Source organism: Lissotriton helveticus, chromosome 1_1, assembly GCF_964261635.1.
Source record: "Lissotriton helveticus chromosome 1_1, aLisHel1.1, whole genome shotgun sequence".
NCBI classification, from domain to species: domain Eukaryota; kingdom Metazoa; phylum Chordata; class Amphibia; order Caudata; family Salamandridae; genus Lissotriton; species Lissotriton helveticus.
In genome coordinates, this window is record NC_136057.1 from 1,999,978,627 (window position 1) to 2,000,000,607 (window position 21,981).

Consider the following 21,981-nt stretch of genomic DNA (forward strand, 5'->3'; position numbering starts at 1 on the left):
CGAAATAAATGTATAATACACAACGTCAACTGAAAAATGATTATTGTTAGGTAGTTTTAGATATTTAATCCTGACTAGTTATTGGTTTTACGCTATGCGCTCACCAAGAGTATAGATTTAATAAGCAAAACAAATGGCTGACCTGTTGCACAAATAGTCACATCACTGTCTAGTTTAGAACAATATTCAGCTGTATATGTCATGCGGAATCAAAATATAATCTGCAGTAGATCAGACTGTATCCTGGTCAAATGTAGATCTAGCTGTAAACCCTTCGTTTAGGAAACAGTTTAACGTGTATGACCCTGTCAATTATCGAGCGTAAAACCAATAACTAGTCAGGATTAAATATCTAAAACTACCTAACAATAATCATTTTTCAGTTGACGTTGTGTATTATACATTTATTTCGCTGTACAGTTATTCCTTTGTACATATGATGTCTACAGAGAGCGTTATGATGTTGATGTTACCATTCCAACATGTCTGCCATCCTTTTACACATTTTGTTTAATAGTCCTACGCTTATGTTGGTAATTGACCACGCTGAAACTTTTGTTTAAATACCGGAGTCACTTGTGTTGTGTTACACGTGAACAAGGCTTCTATGCTGAAACGCGTTGTGTAATAAACTGCTGATATTACACTCTGGATTCCTTTGTCTGATTACCCGAGAGCGCAAGACGAACTTTGTTTTTCTTGGATATATATATATATATATATATATATATATATATTGTAATAAAAATTCGTCTAGCCTTAGTGAAGGGTGTAAATATGAGAGTACTGAATTCGCACTGTAAATAACATAAAATTGAGTGCATGCAAAAAAGTGAAAACTGCTCCGTGCGCATTTCCTCGCCCACGAAGATTATGCTTAGTAGGTAGACTCCTCCAGGATGTTTGGAATAGCACCATCCTAATAATGGGACAATTTGGGAACGAGTGTAACTGTGATCGGTGCGTTTCGGCACAGTTTGTCGTACACATTTTCAAAGGGACCTCTTTGTCGACCACAGCAAAGGTTAGTGGTTTGGGGGTGTGAATGCTCATCTTTTTATCCTGTCCTGCACATATTGCACTAATTCACTATCAGTGCAGGGAGCGGGGTCTCTTTCCTCACTGGAAAGAGAATATTCCCGCATGTAAGCTTTGCACTTTTGAGCATGTTCACTTTTAAAAACACAACGGTGGTGGCCATTTACACATCAAAAATGGAGTTGAAGAAATATGTGCACATGTGGAGCATGAAACCAACTAATTTTGACATCATTAACAATAAAGCGAACTATTTTAGGTAATCTGGGTCAGGGAGAACAAGTTTGCGCAATTTTGATAGCAAAAGTGAGTGTTTAATAGTAATACTATGAGGGGTTAAAAGTATTTTTCATACCCCATTACCTCCTATTACTAGAAAAACAAATTTGGTAAACTGTTTTAAAAGAAGCACAATCACTCTTGTTTCCAAAACGGGATGTAATTAATTTACATTCTGTTTTAGAACAAAGAGTAGCGTGCTTCTTTTAAAACCGTTTATTATGTTCACCAAAATTGTTTTCCTAGTACTATGATACGCATAAGTTGGATTCTGCCTCAGTCAGGTTACAGCTAGTCAGTACTTTTCTAGTTGGGCAGTTTACATTTGGTATCATTTGCGAGCCTTCACTGCTATTACATTTTGTATTTGCGGTGAAGTGTCAGCATAGTAGTAAGAAGAGGAATAAGCAAGAAAAGGAGTAAGAAGTGTAGGACTAATTAGAAGTATGGTTTGGTGTAAATAGGACTGAGTAGGTGCAAATTTGTGTAAGTATGAGTAAGTAGAAGTAACTGTAGGACTAAGAGTAAATAGAGATGTGAAATATGATTAAGCGCAAGTAGGATTATGTGCAAGGTTATAGGAAGGAGTAAGAGTGATGACGGAAAGAATGAAAGATAATGGATGAGAAGATTAAAGGTGCGAGTATATAGAATGATTTATTCACGTTCTTGCTTTTTTGAAATGTGCTTGAAAATGCACCATTGGCCGGCTCTTTTTTCAAAATGTTCTCGAACCACACACAATAGCGTCGAGCTCGCTCCCTAGCCACATTACGCCATACCTCTTTCAAATGTCACCAGCCGCCACTGCTCTCCTCACTAAACCTAACCCCCGCTTCGTCTTCTGATGTTTCCCACTAGAAACCTTGCTGCCCCCTGCAGTTGTAAGTAACGCCTATAGCTGTGTTTTGATTGTCCGTTATAGGTTAGTTATGGTTTAGTGAACAAAATCTAGGAAAAAATTTGAAACAAAACCCCGGACTTTTTCCAGTTATGGCCCCCAAAGCATGCCACATTTCACGCCACTCACCATGCTCAGTACAGCACTCTGATAATGGCACTTGAAAAATAAGTGCCCTACCAAGAGCTAAACATGCTACGCAGTGTGTTATGTAATTTCAGGGCTTTGTCCAATTTGTGATCGCTGAACCCTTTAGTAACATTTAGCTGTGTTTTTTTCCAGTAATTTTCTTGTTTTTTTGTGATATCCTGCTTTTGCTTTCCATGTACCTGTTCCAGGCTGTGCACTCCTTCTGGCTGTGTGCAGCAGGAGTTGGCCCTGCGCTCCGCCCCAGTGGGTGGATTACCTCCAGGAGAGGGGCACATGGCTCGGCCTTTAGACTCCAAAGCTAAAGGACGATTGTGTACTGAAATATATGAAGCAATGTGTATTGGCCATGTGATGATAATCTAGATTTTAACCCTTAAACGTGTCTGTCTTTTGTTAACCTTAATCAGTTCTAATGTATATGTATTAGTTGACACTGTGTGGTTAATTGTCATAAATGTCGGGAAAGTAATGTGCAGTTAATTTAAGCATGACAATGTCACCTTATGCGACTAAGGCTTATGGGGCATTAAGTGGGCAATGCATGGATAGAGGATCTAATTAAAATCAGTTAATTGTTAGTGCATATGTAATGAGCGCATCTTAAATGATGGTTAAGTCTGAGAGTTGGAAAGGTGCAGAATGTTCATTGCCTGCTTTGAACTACATCTGTGCATGCTTATCTTCGAAAATAACAAAATTCTGGGTAAATTAAAGAAAAATGAATACACTGGTATATATCGGTAACAAAAATATCAAAGCAGCACCGCTCTTCAGTATTATAGACCTTTTTCTGGGCATTGGCATTGCAAAGATTCCCTAGGCCCTAATGCAAGCAAGAAACAATCTCCCCACCCTAGTTTGGGTGGAAAAAGTCTGCCATAATGTGACTTAGCGGACCTTTGCACCTCTGGGCCCGGTGCAACTGCACGGGCTGCACTAATGATAGCTACTTTCTCTCACTGTTTTTTAAGGTGACAGCCATCCTGTTTGGAGAGGAATGGCCACATAGGTACAATGGGAAAGTAAAGAAGCAAATTGTGGGTACCAGTGCACAACTGCCTTGAGGTCATGGTGCCCTCTCCTACCCCATTCTTTTCCACCCGAAGTTTCAAAATGCAAAGAAATGATGGAAAACACTGGGTGTTTTCTGGAACCTAACCTTGGAAGTCTTTTGTGGTGATGCATAGAAAAAGGAGAAGGGAAAGCAACCCTGATCAGTTCTACCATCCCATTCCTGGTACGTCACAAGGCCTGGGTACATGCCAGATTTTCAGGCTATCACTTACTCTTAATACGTTGCATTTAGATTAATTGTATGCAAAGTAATAGTTTTTGCCTGAAAGTCTGTTCTGCATTGGACCCTTCTAAATGTATGTTCCGTACCCCTTACCTAGGTTGTACAACGCCAGATGCTAGCGATAATGAATACTCAAAGCACTGAATTACAAAGCAGTTTATTCTGTGAGGCTGAAGAGGACCAAATAGTTTCTTTAGGTTTCTTTTAACCCACATTTGAGATGGCGAAGAATAGGTTATATTGGCCCACACCAAGTCCTAACATTAGATAAATCAAATTTCATCTATAAAATGTTTTTAAATTCTGTATATTTAGTAGCTTTTTGTGAAGAAGTGCACCCCGTGATTCAGTAAGATGCTGAACCCCCTCTAGCAGCAATAACGTGGAGAAAACCTTTGCTATAAACATTTATCAATCTCTTAATTCGCCTGGAAGGAACTGCGGCCCACGTCACGTTCCAAATCTGTTTGATGGCATTTGTGTATACACAGCTCCTTTTCGGTTCTGCCACAGCTGTTTAATGGCGGTGAGGTCTAGACTTTTACTTGACTGCTTTAAAATACCTCTCCCTGTGCATGTTACACCTCGAGAACCCATTTTGATTAAAAACAAAAAAACAAAAAAAACTCACACGGAAGGGGCCCACTTGCCTGATGCTGCTGGTCTTAATTGAAGGTGGTATGAAAGTAAGCATCACCTATATACTCAGAAATTCTACAGATGCCACCACCAGCCAGTGGCTGTGCAAGGAGGTCTTGGGGCTTTACTCCATCAATACTGCGGGGTGAGTGAAACCAATGGGCACGCGCCTCCGTTTCAGGGAGTTGCAGAGCTGTAGTTTGACCAGTCCCTCCTTAAAAGGGGCCACGCAACCTAAGCACATAAGTAGAGAATACAGGGGAACCTCAGACCAAAAGGGAACCAGCATTGTCAAAGCCAATAGGTCTGCCTTTGACTGATAACATTTAAGTTTTCCCAACTGTTTTTATTGCTAATGGTTTTGTAAAAGGTTATTACATAAACATTTTTGTTCCGTCAAAAAGCCCACATTTGGCCAATACTCCGACACTAAAGGGGACTACTCCTGAGAGTTGGCTCATTTCCTTATTCTGCAGTAGTGGGTGGAAGTAAAATGTGAATGAGACTACAATAGACCAGTGGATGAAGAAACCTTGCGGAAAGACCCTACAAATAGGTATACTATAAGTATATCATTTGACTAAAATCAAAGTGTCTGGTCTAACGCCAGACCTAACAAGCATTTGCAATGCAATAGGTCTCGCATTTACGAGAGTTTGAGCTACTGGCATTGTAAATGACAATGCCTTTTTTTGTGTTGTTTTTAGGTTTAAAGCATTTTATTGCAGAGTTATATAAGAGGAAAACAGTACATACAACATAAACTCGTCGTCCAAGAGATGCTATTCAGAGTCTCTACATCATGAGCGCCATCAGAATTGCAGACATTCCACTCAGAACACGTTGTAGAGCCACATGCAGTGCTCAGGAGCGATGACGACTGACCCCAAAACCATCCCCCCCTCAACAGAACTGCCCCTCCTTGCCCTCCCCCCGAACCCCCCTTACTCCCTCCTCCCCCCCCCTTCGGGAGACGATTTCCTCATATTCATTTTGAAGCCCGCCACCGTGGCGAAGGTGTCCATCTCGGCGATGCAAGCCGGGAGTGCCTTCCCCGGGTCTTCAAGCATGAAGATCACGTCATCCGCGTACAGGCTAATGGTGTGAACGTAGCCCCCCATCCGGACACCAGTCACCTCCGGGTTCTGTCTGATCCGCTGGGCAAACGGCTCCATGTAAAGAGCAAAAAGAAGCGGGGACAGGGGGCATCCCTGCCTGGTCCCCCGTTCAATCGCAAAGCGGTCGGAGCTGCACCCATTTACCCGCACCACCGCGGCCGGGTGCTTGTAACAGTTAAATACAAGTGTGCAGAATTTCTCCCCTATGCCCACTTTGCAAAGTACTCTTTCAAGGTAAGACCAACGCACTCGGTCGAACGCCTTTTCGGCGTCGACTGACAATAGCATGCGTTCCCCAGGGATGCGGGAGGCCTTTTCCAGGACGTGCACCACTCTCTTTGTGTTGTCCACCGTTTGCCGACCGGGGACAAACCCTGCCTGATCCGGGTCCACAAGTCCTGGCAGATGTTGCGCCAGACGAGTCGCCAGGATCCCCGTGTAGAGCTTGAGATCCACGTTCAACAACGAGATTGGCCGGTAAGAGCCGCACTCGGTCTTATCTTTCCCCGGTTTGGGAATAACCGAAACCGTCGCCCAGAGCAAGTCCGGAGGAATGGCTCCTGGTTCCGCGAAGGAGTTAAAGAGTCGCGTCAACAGAGGGACCAGGTCCTGACAGAACGTCTTATAGAAAAGTGGGGAATAGCCGTCCGGGCCCGGAGCCTTCCCATGCTTAAGCCGGGAGATAGCCGCAATCACCTCCTCCGGGCGGATGTCCCGCTCCAGGTATTCCGCCTGTTCCGGGGTAAGAGCAGGGAGCTCGACCGATTCCAGGTAATCTGCCTCAGCTAACCCCGAGGGGGGCTCGCCTGTGTATAAGTCGGCATAGTATCGGCGGAATCCCTCCGCGATCTGAGGGTCCTCCGTAGCCTTCGCCCCGCCTGGAGTCGATAACTCAGCATACGCTGATGCTTCATACGGAGTTTGTTCGCCAGGAGGCGGCCGCACCTGTCGCCGCCAGTGTAATATGCATGCTTCAGGCGCAGCGCCGCATACTCCGCTCTGTCCATATCTAGCGCGGAGAGCATTTTCCGGGTCGCCTTAAGCTGCCTCCAAACTCTGGGGGCCCCTGTTCTCTGGTGCATTTGCTCCAGCTCCCTCACCTGGGTCGTAAGCTCATCCCGTTTCTGCTGTCGTTCACTATTCTCCGCAGATGAGATGGCGATGAATTCCCCGCGGAGCACCGCCTTCAAGGCAGCCCACTGTGTCGCCCGGGACGTGTCCCCATTATCATTATGGGACCGGTATTCAGAAATCGCGTCGTGTATCTGCTTGACCACCGCTGGCTTATGCAACAGGGCGTCTCTGAGGCGCCAAACTCCCCGAGAGGGCGATACCGGCGGCAGTTGAAAGGAACCCGACACCGGGGCGTGGTCCGACAACGAGAGAACCCCTATGTCAGAAGCCGTCGCCAGCGCAGCCATCGGCCCCGTAACTAAGATGTGATCCAATCGCACGTATGTCCTATGCGCATGGGAGTAATAAGAATAGGCTCGGGAAGTGGGGTGTAGGCGTCTCCATAAATCATGCATATCGAGATCACCTAGGCGGGAGTGACTCAGTTGCGAGAATTCTCCAGTGTGTGGACGTCGTTGCGTGGATCTGTCCAGGAGCGAATCAAAGACCATATTCAAGTCCCCCCCGATGAGTATGTGTCTGTCCGGCGTAGTCGCAATGTGTTCGAGGGCGGAGTGTAGGAAGAGGTCTTGGCGGTCATTCGGGCTATAGACGGAACCCACAGTGAACAAAAAAAAACCCAGCTTGACCCTATAAGCTAGGAGCCTCCCCTTCTGCTCCGCAACTTAGTGTAGGACCTCTCCCCTAAACCTTCTAGAGACTAGGATAGCAACCCCCCCCCGTCTTAGTGGGCCCTGAGGAGAAAAACTGTACTGGGAACTTCGGTGATCTCATTCTAAGGCAGTCCCGGGCCAAGAGGTGAGTCTCCTGTAAAAGACAAATGTCCGCCTGGGCGTTCTCAAGGAGGGATAATATCGCCCTACGTTTGACCGGGTTGTTCAGTCCCTTCACATTGAGGGTAACTATCTTAAGGGCCATGAATAGTCGTCACAAGAATAGCTGGCAATGAGGCCATGGCGGCAAGGATCGTCTTGAGGATCAACGGCAGAAGGCCGAGCAAATGCAGTAGCCCAATAGCACCGATTCCGTGACCCAATGCGTGCAATGCGAGGCGAAAGGAGGAATAGCAATTAAACCTGACAGCCCAGCACAAATCCCAAAGTCCCCTCCATGCAACCCCCAACCAAACCAACCCCCAACCACTCCACCCCAAACTTCTGGACCCGTGGCTCCCCAAAACCCCTCCCTCCAATCCCAACCATCTCCCCCCCTCACCCCACCCGGTACCCCAACATCCCCACTTCCCCAACTTCCCTTGAACAAAGACCATTGTCCCAGTCCGGTCCCTATCGGACAAGTCTGTGGTAAGTTATTCGAGTGGACGTCCAGCCACCTCCTGCACTCCCCCGCCGCCCCCTCCCTCCCGGAACCCCCGCACCTGCTATGAAGATGAGGCCATCAGGATCTCCCCCCGGAGAGTGCTCAGGCCGTCAGGGCCACTTCACCAGACGACGTGTCTCTGGAAACCATCAATATTGCGTCGTCCCTTTCAGCTCTGACCGTGGGTGAGTCCGGTCGCGCAGGTAAAGCAGTGGGCCGGCGCCGTCGGATAGTCTGCCACCCATCTCTGGTGACGCGTCGTTGGGAGGATGTAGGAGTGTCGGTTTCTGTTGCTGTGATCCCCAGTACCTCGCAAGTGTCCTGAAGGGACCGGAGTTGATGCAGGGTGCCGTTCCAGCGAAAGATGAGCCGAAAGGGATGGCCCCAGGAGTACTGTGTGCCGTGTTCCCTCAAGAAGTCTGTGGCTATCTTGAAGGACTTGCGCTTTTGAAGAGTGACCGTGGATAAGTCCTGAAACAGCGCTACTGGATGATTCCGGAAACTCAGCGGTTGCCGACGTCGAGCCTCGCGTAGGATTCGTTCCTTCAAGGGGAAATCCGGCAGGAAGGCTAAGATATCTGGGGCTGGTGCAGAGGCTCGTCGCTGTGGCCCCACTCTGTGTGCTCTGTCTATCCTCATCGGAAAGTCTCCAGGCTCCCCCAAAATGTCACGAAACATACCGCCCAGGTACGCAGCCACGTCTTCCCCTTCTTCTCCAGAAGGAACGCCCCGAATTCTAATGTTGTTACGCCTGGACCTGTTCTCGAGATCTTCTGCGTGGGCCTGGAGGTCAATTTGCTGGTCTCTGAGCCGTAGAACTTCCTGCTGCAGGTGCGTCATCTCTTCATCATGGGTTTGGCCAGATTCTTCCATAACGGTCACTCGCTCCCCAAGGGAATCGACCTCTCGTCGCACCTCACGGACTTCCCCCGCCACTTCCTGCTTCAGCGCCTGGAAGTCCTCCCTAAGGGTGCTAAACAACGACTCCAGAAATGATCGAGTCACTGGAGGTTCCCCTCCTTCGGCCCCTCGAGAGCTGGACGGAGGGCTCGGGGCGGGCTGGGTTCTATCCTGTCTGGGGGCGACTCTGTTCAACATATCCGGCAAGGTGCGGTCACCTTTCTTACCCCCTCTGTTGCCCGACATCGCAGCAACAAGCGTGGACCTTGACTCAAAGGGCACCGAGAAGGTTCTGGGCAGCGTGTGCCGAGATGCCCGCGTCCGCACCCCTCCCTGCGGCGCCACGTGGACTGAGCACAGCTGTGGGTCTTCTTCCGCGTTGCCACCCCGAGGTGGGTGCCGTCGTCCACCCGGAACGCAGGATATCACCTCCGGCTCACCATGAGGAAGAGAGCGTCTAGGGACAAAGGTAAGTAGGCCACGCTGTCTTACCACCCCTGTAGTAGCTGTAGGCTGTAGGAGTGGAGTCTGCTCGGAAGGGCTCGGATGGCCTCTCTCCGCACCGCGACAGAAGTGGCACAAGTCTATGTCTCTCGCGGCTGGTGCCCCTCACCGCAGTTCCTGAGCCGCACAATGTTCCCCTCGGGCCTATGGTCCGCCACCTGGAGTGTCCACGCCGAGGGGGGGCCTCGGCCTGGTTCCGGCGCGAGGCGCGATGAAGTAGGGAGGGCCCCGTCGTATTCAAGGCCCTTGGGCCGGACGTTGCTGTCGCTCCGGAGGCCTACCGAGATCCACTGGAGAGATGGACGGTGGTGCGGTCCCCACAGCCCGCCCGGGCAGCACAGGGAGACGTGGCGCCCTCTACAGTCGTTGCGTCAGCCCTCCAGACAGATCGAGGCGCACTGGGGGGCTCCAGAAGCCCAGGCTCCGGGGTAGGCCTCACCGTCCCTCGAATCCCCGGGGTCGCGTAGTTGGGGCTTCCCGGGTTCGGTGCGGTGTGTTTCGGCCGATGCTCCGTCGGCCCGCCGTGGTGTATTTCTCCGCTGCCTCCCGATCAGCTCGCTCTGGGAGGCGCTTCCTTTCCGGTTGTCCCGGTTGCGTCGCTGGGGTTTCCCGGCGTACCACCGGCCGGCTCCGCAGGGCGGCCCGCTGGGGCTCCCGGCCCGGCGACAGGCCTCACCTCCGGGGATCGCTCAGCCCGGCTCCGCTGCACCCCGGAGGGCACCGGGACGCTCTAAGTCGCTTCGCTGCCCTTCTTGATTGCGCTGGGCACCGTGTCCGCCCGATCTGGGGGAGATCAGCGGTAATTGGCGGTGCGTGGGCTCCGGGTCTTCGGGAGCTCACGAGGGATGCGTCCTCTTAGCTCGCCATCTTGGCCACGCCCCTCTTTGTGTTGTTTTTAAAACAAATAAACGGCATTGCCATTTACAATGCCAATAGTTTAAATTCTTGCAAATACAAGACCAATTGCATTGCAAATGCGTTCGGCACATGTGCTAAAAGTGTTAGGAGAGCGCGTGTCCTGTCGGCAACAAAAGGCAGGACAAAGCTATTTGAGAAAATATTGCTCAGAGGCTGTAATTAGAGGCTACCGAGTAACAGCACCCGTAACGGGGGGTGTCCTCATGGGAGGTTACAAAATAAGACAAGGTGGTACTAAAGCTGTACTACTAAGCCTGTTGACAAATTAAAAGTCCCAGTTTATTATGGACAATGACACCAGCCAATCAAAAATATGGGCGGAGGGTGGGCGGAGAGTGGGCGGAGCTCCAAGTCCATACCTGACTACAGCATGCCTCACAGAGCAGCTCATGCGCTGCCCAGGCTGGACCTAAAAATAGAAATGTTAGCATCCCAGATGGTCAGGGATTTTTCTCCTTTGTTTTCCATGCTGAGCACAATGTTACATGTGACATGGGCCTCTTGTTAGCTATGACTAGCATAGGAATCTGTCTGTGTGGCACGCAAAGCCTTCCTGTGCATTTCTCTGTTACTAAGCTTTAAAGCCGATAGGTTTTGTATGTCATTGCGTGCATTAATTGCCGTGTTAATGGAAGAGATCTGAAAATAGATCCTTTAATTTGCAATCGCATCCATTTTAGAACTATTGCTGCCTAGCTCTCCAGTGTACTTGTCCCTTGGTATGATATTCGGGCAAGTGAAGGTATATTATCAAACCTTTTCTCTTATTTATCCCTGTGTAAAGGAGCTAGAAAAATTGTATGCATGGCTTTGACTCACTGCATGAAAACACTTGCATTGAAATAAACTAGTTTGCCTCTGTACCCGGTCTGACTGACAAGCTTCAGGCCTTCCAAGTCCCTGCTGCCCACGTCTAAGCTGTTGCATGTAGTTTTGGGACCGCACACCAGGGCTGCACATATGTTGTTTACATTGTGAGCGCGCGCACGTTGCTTTACACTCAGAAGCTTCACGTTACCTCCACTGCATACATTCTCCTATTGATAAAGTCGTAAAGGTTTTCGGCTCTGTTCAACTTAAACAACGAAAGAAATGGACCTCCATATGCTATACTAATGCAAGTTGTTGTGTACTCTATGCGTGCTGCCCTTCGATTCGCCATAGAATAATTTTGTTGGGAGGTGGAAACTGCCTCTATTTTGTGAGCAAGTACATGTCGATAAAGCTACAGTATGTCACCCTGAGTAAAATAAGCGATGTTACTGTTTTTGCTCGGTTGTTTGTATTTGGCTACTTCATGGTGAAATAGAACAAATATGTTTTGTATCTACATATTTTATTTTCTTTTTTAAAGTACCAGTGCCACTCCATAAAGTGTAAAGTGAAAAGAAGCTTGAGAACTGCCTGAGCTGTATTTGTGTGTCTGGCTTACTGTGTTCATGATAAAAGATGTGGGTGTCCTCACAGCAAAGAAAATGGTTGTCCCGCCTACTGCAGAAGGAAAAAAAACTTCCAGCAGGAAGGAAATGACATTGGAGATCATGAGTCACCTGGGCTGTCGTTTCATATTCTATTGGTCACTACCCCGTGTGTCACAAACTTCCCTCTGATTGTTGCTGGACAACGACATTTCTGGTTCAAAGTGTTTGCTTCCTGAACCCAGTAGGAGCCAAGGTTGTTCATAAAGTGCCTGCCTGTGCTGGATTCGCAACACTGAAGTGCAGAGGTTTAAATCTACTGTTACTACTAATAAGTAGGAGCGGCTCTACCAGAATCGCAAGCAAATTACCAGTGAAGCTCGCCAGCTTCCCGCTGTTGTAGATTCATAGTGAGGCCTACAAAATTCAATACACATTCATCCTTCAATTTTAGATTTTCTGTTTCGTGAGCCGATCTCGAACACTACCACGAAAGGGATAGGTACTGCTTTGGTATCTGTTCTATGGTGAGGAAACTAGTGTTAGAAGAATTTATCAGAAGAGCATGTTACTTAATTTTGAGTCCTTCTTTCTGATGGAAACTCTGTTTGACCGCTGATTCCTCACTGACCTCCTAGGTCTATGGAGTGGAAGAGGTGTGGCGCTGCGGCCAGGGCGACTGACGCTGGAATCTAGGGACCACGGTTCGACCCCCGGCTCCGGCGGCAGGTCAGCCCAGCACCATGTGACTCTGGGCAATAGCTCGCTTAATCTTCCCGACGGCCCCCCAGCGCCTAGAGACCCTTACGGGTGATTGTGCGCTTTACAAATGTGGACTTTACTTTACTTAGCATTTAAAAAGGTCTCAAGTTAGGAAGCTGCCCGCTGGTACTACCAATTGTTCATGCTCCATGTCTGAGGGCACGGAAAGAGACAATCAAGAAACATACATCAGCGTTCAAAGTGCTGCTTATATGTGGCTCTGCTTCTTCACTTCTGGGCCATATGGGGTCAACACAGAGCTGCACAGCGCCACCAAGCAACACGTTGCTGGTGAAAGCTTTCGAGCGCCAGACTGATGCTTGGGAAGTTTTCAAATGCGAGGAATCCGCAGTTAGATTGAGAATCCACGAGAAAGAGTGTAATCGAAGATAAGTAACTTATTTGTTTTGTCTTCTATTAAGAGGATGGGTAGGTAATTGGGTGTTTTTTATGATCTAACTACAGCTGGGTGTGGCCTAATGGCTAGAGCGGTCTACCTCAGAGTTGGGGAACCGGGTAACTGTCTTGGCAGGGACGCTCAACATCCTGTGACTCTCGGCAAATCACTTAATTTCCCCTTGCCTAAGAAAAGAAAATGAATGTGTCAGTCTTTAGCGCAACTGGTGTTCATGTAAAGTGCTCTGACACCTTCGGATCTAGTTTGCGCTCAAACAAAAAAAAAAAACAAAAAAAAAAGCTACAGAACCTATGGACTAAAAGTTAAGTGGAAACAAAAATTGGCACTTTTTTACAGTAGACAGTAGAGCAATATTGTAGCTTCAAATTCAGGGCAAAAGTACTTTTTTTTTTTTTTTTTTTTTTACAGATTTGATGACTAACTCCAGCTGGCACCAGGATGAGTAGTGCTCATATTTAACACAGTATACCTCACATTATCTTACATTGCAGAAAAACATATATTCCAGGCAATACAAGAGCCACAGTATTGAAAAGGCAGTGTTACATTTATCTACCCAATGTTATTTCGAGAGCACTTATGAGCCCATCCCCAGATGTGTAAGAATGCATCTTGAAGGTTATGATCTGAATTACCCGGCTACTAAATTCAGTGATGGTAGCTGAAAATACAGAGTTCTGTCATCTACTTAAGGGTCAGGAGTTCATATCATAAACTGAGTCAAGATCCAGGACACCAGCAGTTTGACTCTGCCAGGTCTTTCTATGGGTTTTTCAGATTTGATAGCATGCAAGGCTCTTGGAAAGCATCTGTGTCCCACATCTAGACAGCCTTTCCCATAAAATTGTCCTTTACCATCTTTTAGGGTGCTATATTCACCTCGTCTTTGGGCTAGTACAAAACAGTTCCTCTATGATGCTTTCAGAGGTTAAAATGTCTGAATTGCAATTTTAGCCGCAGCCTGGGCTGTCTGGATGAGAGTACGATTGTAGCTATAACACCCTAATTAAGTTAAAGGACTACATTGGCCAAGTATAGTTTCAGCATCCATATTCACTTCACCGTGGGCACCTGCACCAGAGATAAGCTAGATGTGTTTTTCTGATTCATTTATTTAGCATATTTCAGGTATTGCCTATTTTTCTCAAAGTATGCAAATTAGGTCCTGACTGCATGGACATTGCACATATTGGTGCAGTGCCCGCAATAACTTGGACTCAATGTACTTTGCTATCTCTTTACACTAACCTTTCTCGAACCCTAAAAACATCTTACTACCCCTTAATGTTACCCACCCCTAAACACTCCTTAATGCTACCCTACCCTGAACTGGGAAACCTTACTTCCCCTTAATGTTACCCTTCATTGAACCCTAAATACTCCTTACTACCCCCTAACGTGGTCCTTTCCTGAACCCAAAAGTCCTCTTACTATACCTTTGTTATCCATCTCTCAAACCTGAAAACACTTATGCTACGCTTCCCTAAACCCTAAAAACCCATTGCTAACACTTAACACTACTCTTCCCTGAACCCTAAAAACCTTACTATCACTTAAATCTACACTTGGCTGAGCCCTAAAAAACCTCCTCATGCCTTAAAGCTACTGTCCCTGAACCCTAAAACCTCCTAATACAATTTAACGCTACTCCTCTCTAACTATAGAAACTACTATTCATTAATGCTATGAATCCCTGAACCCTAAAAACCATTAACCCTTAATATTACCCTTCCCAGAGCCCTAAAAAAACCCAGCTACCTCTTAACTGTACTTGTATGTTTATTTATTTAAAGTTTTATATAGCGCTGGCTAGACCCGGAGGTATCAGAGCGCTTTACATGAGTATCAGACAATAATTGCAGGTTACATCTTTACAAAGGTTACACCGTTATTAGAGCATGGCAACATAGTGACAAGTAAGGTTGAGACAAACAAAAAGGAACATATAGGTAAGGGAAAAAGCAGGCATGGGGAGATATTCCGGGGAGGGGTGAAGGAGTTCTAAAAACTCTAACTACACCTTAATGCTACCCTTCCTTAATCCTACAAACTCCTTGCTACCCCTTAACCTGGACCCTACAATTCCTTTACTTCCACTTAACGCTACTCATCCCTGTACCCAAAGTCTGACTCCCTATTAACGGTACTCGTGTCTGAATCCTTAAAACCCTTAGTACACCTTAATGCTACTTACCACTGAATCCTAAAAATCCCTTGCTACCCCTTAGCTCTACTCTTCTCTGAACCCATAAAAGTTCTTACTACTCTTGAACAAGAATATACATGGACTCTCATGGAGAAAGAACGAAAAAATGAGTTCCCTAAATGTGAGCAGGGAAGGATATAACTCAGCCATTCAAAAAGGATGGTAAAGAGACTATGCTCCAGGGAAGGTCCTACCAAAAAAGGAAGGCAAGCCATTGAAAAAGAAGCCAGCAGATGAGTGACAAAAAAGTCAACCATTGGAAGCCTGAGATAGCACCGCATTTGAACAGTCCATAAGTACCTGTGCACCAGAGGGTGGTAGCTTGTCAAAGATTCTCATCAGAATAGATAACTGTAACTCGGGTAATGAAGGTTAGTATAACATATTTTGTGATTTTGCCAAGTCTTTGTTCTATCCATGCCTATTCGTCATAGCTGATTCACCCGGGGAAGGGGAAACGGCAAATAAGTCAGTATAATATATACCGATCAATACAAAAGATAGACAAGCAAAACCATGCTGGTCTAAGTCACACAAAATACCATGACAGAAGAAAATACAAATCTAAACTTATTTATGCAAAATACGTCAGAGTTAAAAATAAATCCAACACATCGTAGCAGCACAAAGATGCATTTAAACAAAATGACGGTGCAGTGCAGATAGGTGAACCAAGGTGCAGAAAAAGCTGTACAAAGGATAATGAAAAATAAACAAACAGTAGTCTATATAACATGTAGTTATTAATTGGGACACCGGAACATTTCTGAAGTCTGAGATGAATAAATAGTGCAGATCGTATTGTATAAGAAATAGCCGACGTTATGACTCCAAAGGTTTACTTGACAAGGTCGTCATCGGGACAGAAGTTGAGACACTTCAGCCTAATAGCATACCTAACGCAACCTAATAGATATTAGATAGAATGCATCAAGCCACAAAGATATTTTAGAAGCAAGGTACATGGAACCTGAAAAAACACAGGAGCACGGTCACAAGTAAAGCGTCATCATCCAAAGGAAATCATACATGAGAGGTCTGTCCAATATCTTAGGCAGGTACGTGGGACAAGATATTACGGGTAGGGGCACATTGTAGTTGTCCATCATTCTGTAACCGCAGAGAACAGATCAGCAAAGGCAAGGCAGGCAAACGTACACAGCTCGAAGAAGACAACCGGGGCACGTAAACACAATTTAACATTCTGGGGTGTAGCTTTTTTGGAGGGGAGGTGGGATTGGGTGTTTCACCTCCCAAATGTAATCTGTTGTAAATAGTCTGGTAAAGATGCTTTAAGTTTGGTATGGTGAGGTGTTTGTCGAATTTTGATTGGGATGTTTACATACACATGCAGACAAAAACACACACACTCATCTCTGATTAAATGTCTTAAAACATTGTTATTTTACAAAAAAGTTAGTTTTAAGTACTTCTCACAATCCGCGTTCCTACTGCTCCTTAAGACCCTGCACTGCTTCTCATATGATGTATTTTGACCAGCGTCATTGTTGGGAAATAGGAATCTCACACCCCCCCAATCTTATTGACGAACTATGACATCCAACCCAAAACTCCGCCTGACCATGCACAATAGATTCAATATTTGTTTGTTGACTACCCCAAAAAACAGAAGATTAAGATACCCCACAGGTGTAGAACAGTATTGCCTATTTTGTTTCAGGTTCTACTTTCATAGTTGTATGTTGGACCTTGCTTCTAAAATTAATTTTTGCCTTGATGCATTCCATGTAATATGTTAGGTTGCATTTTTTTAAGTGTCTTTTGACATATTGCCTGATAACGACCCTGGTCAAGTAAACCGTTGGTGTTGAATTGTCATTAGAAGTAATGGGGTAACCCAGTAACCCTCAGAACCTGGGTATGGAAACTAAACCACAACAATGGTTCTGTTGGTGATCACAACTAAGTTGAAAAACTGTAATTAATACAAATCAACACAATATATCCAATGAAGGATATATAAGGAGACACACACTGACCACAATGGTTCTAAATGTAAATATGTTAGTGTAAACCTTGTAGTGAGTTCATTCACAATTTCATGAATAGCTGTCCAAAACAAACAGACACATGGACTATGTATATTGAGTGAATAGGGAGTGACTGGTGACAGAGTGCTGTACACTGTTAAACGAGGTGACAAAATAATCATACATATAGACAAAACATTACATCATGAGTGTCCACTTTACAAAACAATTGTCACAACTGGATAAATTATTCCCTTGTTTCGTTGAGACTCTTTGTGGCAGGTTACATAAAAAGAACGTTGACGTTTCGACCCTATGTAAATGCGCAGATTTGTGTGCATCTGTGTCGGGTCTTCATCAGGACTAAAAGAGGAAGATAGGGCAGTCTGATTCTAGGTATACAAGTCTTTAGATTGGTCCTGCAAAGGTGGGGAGGAAAATGTCAGCCGACCGACTCCATAGTAATGCTTGGCGATAGGATTTCTGGTTTCTTTGTACACGATCTTCTACACTAGCCGGTGGAAAGATCGGGAGGAGGATCACTTGGTGAAGCTGCGAGGAAGTCTGAATCCTTCTGCGCGTCTAATTGAATTGTCGGCTGTTCCTTATACAATAGGATCTGCACAATTGTTTTTTAACTCCTAAATAATTCTGTCCAAATTAATATTTGTATCATATTCTCTATAGCAGACTATTCGTTTTCCATTATTCTTTGTATCACTGTTTCTGCACCTTGTTTCACTGAGTAGAACTGCACCGTCACGTTGTTATTATATATCTGTGTGGTGCTATGATGTGTAGGTATATTTAGAACTCTCACATATTTTGCATAATTAAGTTTACTTTTGTATTTTTGTCTGTCACAGTATTTTGTTTGATTTAGGCCAGTGTTTGCTTACTTATCCTTTGTGTTGATCGGTATATTTTGTACTGACTTTTGTTTGCTGTTCCCGCTTCCCTCGAGTGGGGCCATTTACTTAATGTATTGGAATTACCCTGGTTCTTAGTGTTATAGGGTTTACCTTGTTGTTTGGTTACATGCTCTTCATAGCTGGCACACACTTAGCCGTGAAGGATACAATGGAAGTGTTTTCTGTACTTAATGAGAACGGTCATGAATGGTGAAAAGACAGGGTGTATGTACCCCACCAGTCAGGGAAGCATAAATTTAGGTGACTGGACTCTGGCCAAAAAGAAGGTGGAAGAGGGAGGGGGTGTGCTGACGGAGGGAAACGTCAGCGGCCACGCGTCAACATCCACGATTGCACCCCAGCAGGTCCTCCGATTTCAGGTGTCACAAAACAAGTGCCTTGTTATGTTATGTTAATTGGGCTCTTCTAGAGCGCAACGGCTACTCGCAATGGAGTGTCCCGGCGCTTTGGCGAAGAGGGCCTTTATTGGAAAAGAAGACATAACAGAGAATAAAAGACATCACAATTCCTAAATAAAAAGCCAAGTTTTTAATGTTTTTCTAAAAGACAACAGACTAGGGGCCTGTCTAAGAGCAATCGGGAGTTCATTCCAAGCACATGGGGCCAGGTAATGAAACGATCGCCCCCCTTGTCTAGCTCGTTTGATGGATGGAACGAGCATTTTGGACAAGGAGGCGGAGCGAAGAGCTCTGCTCGGTTGATACAATGCAAGGCGCTTTCTGATGTACCTAGGGCCTACATCATGGAGGGCCTTGTAGGTTAGCGTCAAGCTTTTAAACAGCACCCTTTTGGCTATAGGAAGCCAATGCAATTCCTTCAGCAGGTTTGAAGCGCTAGCTCGTCTTGGAAGCCCATAAATAGCCCGCGCAGCTGAATTTTGCACAACCTGGAGTCTCCTTACAAGATATTTAGGAAGACCTAAATAAAGGGCATTAGCATAGTCCAGGCGCGACCCTACCAATGCCTGGACAATAACCCTTCGATGGTTCACAGAAATCAAAGGGAGAAATTTTCTGAGCATTCGCAGAATGCCAAAGCACTTTCCTGCAAGACAGGCTATTTGAGGTCCAAACGTCAACTCGTTGTCAACAATAATACCAAGATTTTTAGCCTTGGTACTAGCATTGGCAGGAGGAAAGAGATCCTCAGGCCACCAACTTTTCCAGTTAGGTTCAGAGACACACCCGAAAAAAAGCAGCTCCGATTTGTCGGAGTTGCATTTCAGGCCGTGTCTCTTGAACCAGTCAAAGACTGCTTCTAAGCAGCCTCTGATACGGGTCCCATCGAACACCTCGTTCTTATTCTGAGTGAACAAGAGCTGGGTGTCGTCAGCGTAGGACACGATCTGGGCACCATACAACTCCGCAACCTCTGCAAGGGGGGCCATGAAGATGTTAAAAAGCAGGGGGCTAAGAATAGACCCCTGCGGGACCCCCACTTCCAAGGCTGACATAGCTGCGGAGTGAGGTGGCGCCCAGATCGTTTGTCGACGGTTGGCTAGAAATGATTTAAGCCATTTCCACACCGTCCCCCTAAGACCACAATCCCAGAGTCGAATTAGGAGAGTGTCATGGGGAACGGTGTCGAACGCCGCCGACAAGTCTAGCATAACCAATATGGCCTTTCCTCCCGAGTCTAAGACCTCTCTGATGGCAGTGGTGACTTCCAGTAATGCGGTCTCTGTGCTATAATTCGCACGAAACCCAGATTGAGTACTGTGCAACAAGTTGTTAGCCTCGATAAAATCGGAGATGGATCGGTGCACATGTCTTTCCGCCACCTTTGCCAGAGCGGGGAGGAGAGAAATAGGCCTATAATTGGCATGTATGATGGGATCCAAAGTTGGTTTTTTGATTAAAGGAATAATACATGCACTCTTCCAAGCCTGTGGAACAATGCCAGAAGACAATGAGGAATTTAGAATAAAATTAATAGGACTATTTAGCACCGTGGCTATTTTATTAAGACACGAGACCGGGCAAGGATCCAGAGGGGAGCCCGATTTCAAGCCTGTTAAATGATCTAATGAAGCAGCAAGGCTTAACTGCGGGAATTCCCAAAAGGTGGGATTTACCGAAAAAATAGCATCCGGATCAACAGCCCGAGGCTGATTAGAATGAATGGCAAGGTCAGCCTGAATAGTGCTTATTTTCTCAACAAAATAATGTGCCAGTTCATTCAGCCAAGATTCTGAATGAGAGTGCACAGAAGTGGCTAGGGATGGAGAAGTGAAGTCTCTAACAATTTTAAAAATCTCCTTACAGGAATTATCCGATTCGTCTATCCGACGTTCATAGTAGGATTTTTTTTCACTCCAAATCATCCTATGGTAGGATTTAGTCAAATCTTTAAATATTTCTCTCTCGCGAGGATTATAGTCTTTCCTCCAAACTCTTTCTGCTCTCTTGCAATTTTGACGTACTTCTCTAAGCTTAGAGGAAAACCAAGGAGCAGAAGAACGTTTCATTCCAGGTTTAACAACTCTCTCAGGCACGAGATCCGCCAATATGGCTGTGAGCCACTCCGTATAAAGGGGTAGGTCAATTTCCACATCACCGGACAAAGTGCAAGGTGAGCGAGCCAAAACCTGGATCAACGTATCACTAGATAACAGATGGAAAGGCCTAAACGAACGTTTGGCCGCGCTAACAGAGTTCAGTCTGGGAGAAGAGGCACTTGAAAGACTAAAAGTAATTAGAGAATGGTCCTTGCGCACTGCGGAGGGTCAATGATAGGTTCTCCACTCTGGTACAAGGAGACCTGCATTTTAATATCGCCTATGACGCACATTGGGCAATTTAAACATTGTAACCCTCCGCGTGCAAGATACGATTACCGGTTGGGGTTTAATAGCGAATTTACATTGCTGTCGTTATTTTTGTGCTTGAAACCAAATCTACACAGCCGTTTCCCACGCGCTTGATTCCTGTGGCCTATCCATCTCTTTGGGCCTGAATGGATTTGCCGGGGGGAGAGGGTGTCATTGCTTAATGATATGCGAACTTCATTTTAAATTCATCATAATTTCTTTTCTTTTTTTTCAGGCGTTGCAGCATGGATTCTTCGACTTCGAGACGTTTAATCTTGACGAGTATGAGCACTACGAGGTGTGCGCATTTTCTCTGCCTTACTCTGAAGTGGAATGTTTTGTTCACGGCTTGTTCGGACACAGTGATTAGAATGAAATGCACGGAAAGTACTGCTCCCCTTTGAGTGGAAAGCTGCGCCATTGTTGCCTGCCTCGCGCCCTGTTTGTGTGCAGGGTACAATTAGTGTGCCTGTGGATAGTGAGGCGGGGGAGAGGCGGCGGCCGCCCCCTCACTTCTATTTATATGCGTGCTGGATGCAAGCGGTACAGGCTCAGGCGATTTAGGAGGTGCGTGTGATGGCGTAATGTACCTACCCCCAGTGCTTAGTTATGTAAAAAAAAAAAAAAGCTGTAGGGCCACAAAGTTTCCAAGGAGGTCGCCCGGCAGGACGGGACTGGGGAACAATATGTGGAAAATGCTCAAACCAGCCCTGCTCCCTTCGTTTTCCCCCATCCATTCATTCTCTGGCCTGCTCTCCTCTTTCGTTCTCCCTCTCTGGTCGTTCTCTCTCTGTCTTCCTCCTCCTCCCTCCTGTCTTTCTCTCCTAAAGCCTCCCCCTGTCTGTTGCACCGGCCAGGCAAGGTCTACGCCCTGTTCCCAAGAAAGCGTTAGAAAATCCACCTATTTTTGAATGCTTTATTTGTCCGAATCTAACACATTGAATGAAACTGAAAATAGTTAAACCCTGCTCCAGAAGTGGCACACGTTAGTGATGACGGTAGAAATGAGAAAAGGCAGAATCTTGAGGGGTGAAAGCACCACAGTAAATCAATATTCTGGAGCAGGAAGCATCAATGGTTTCCAAATGGTACCCCCTCCAAAGAAATTGTCCTGAAGGGGAGGTAGTAATGCTGCTTTGGTATGCGTTTTGCTGACACAGAACATATTGCAGGGTAGCTTATTGGGTTAATATGCTTGCTGCAGAGAGATGCGTGTAGTGTGCTGGTTTACCAGTATGAATTATCAC

At 46.1% G+C, this 21,981-nt stretch overlaps 1 protein-coding gene across 4 annotated transcripts in view; it reads left to right on the top strand.

Annotated features, from left to right (window-relative positions):
• CDC14A (cell division cycle 14A) overlaps positions 1-21,981 on the top strand; it is a 436,445-nt gene that overhangs the window by 250,482 nt on the left and 163,982 nt on the right. For all 4 annotated transcript variants that reach the window (XM_078644521.1, XM_078644501.1, XM_078644511.1 and 1 more), the window contains one exon: positions 20,970-21,032. In XM_078644521.1, coding sequence (XP_078500647.1) covers positions 20,970-21,032 — 63 coding nt within the window. The remainder of the gene's footprint in view (positions 1-20,969; positions 21,033-21,981) is intronic.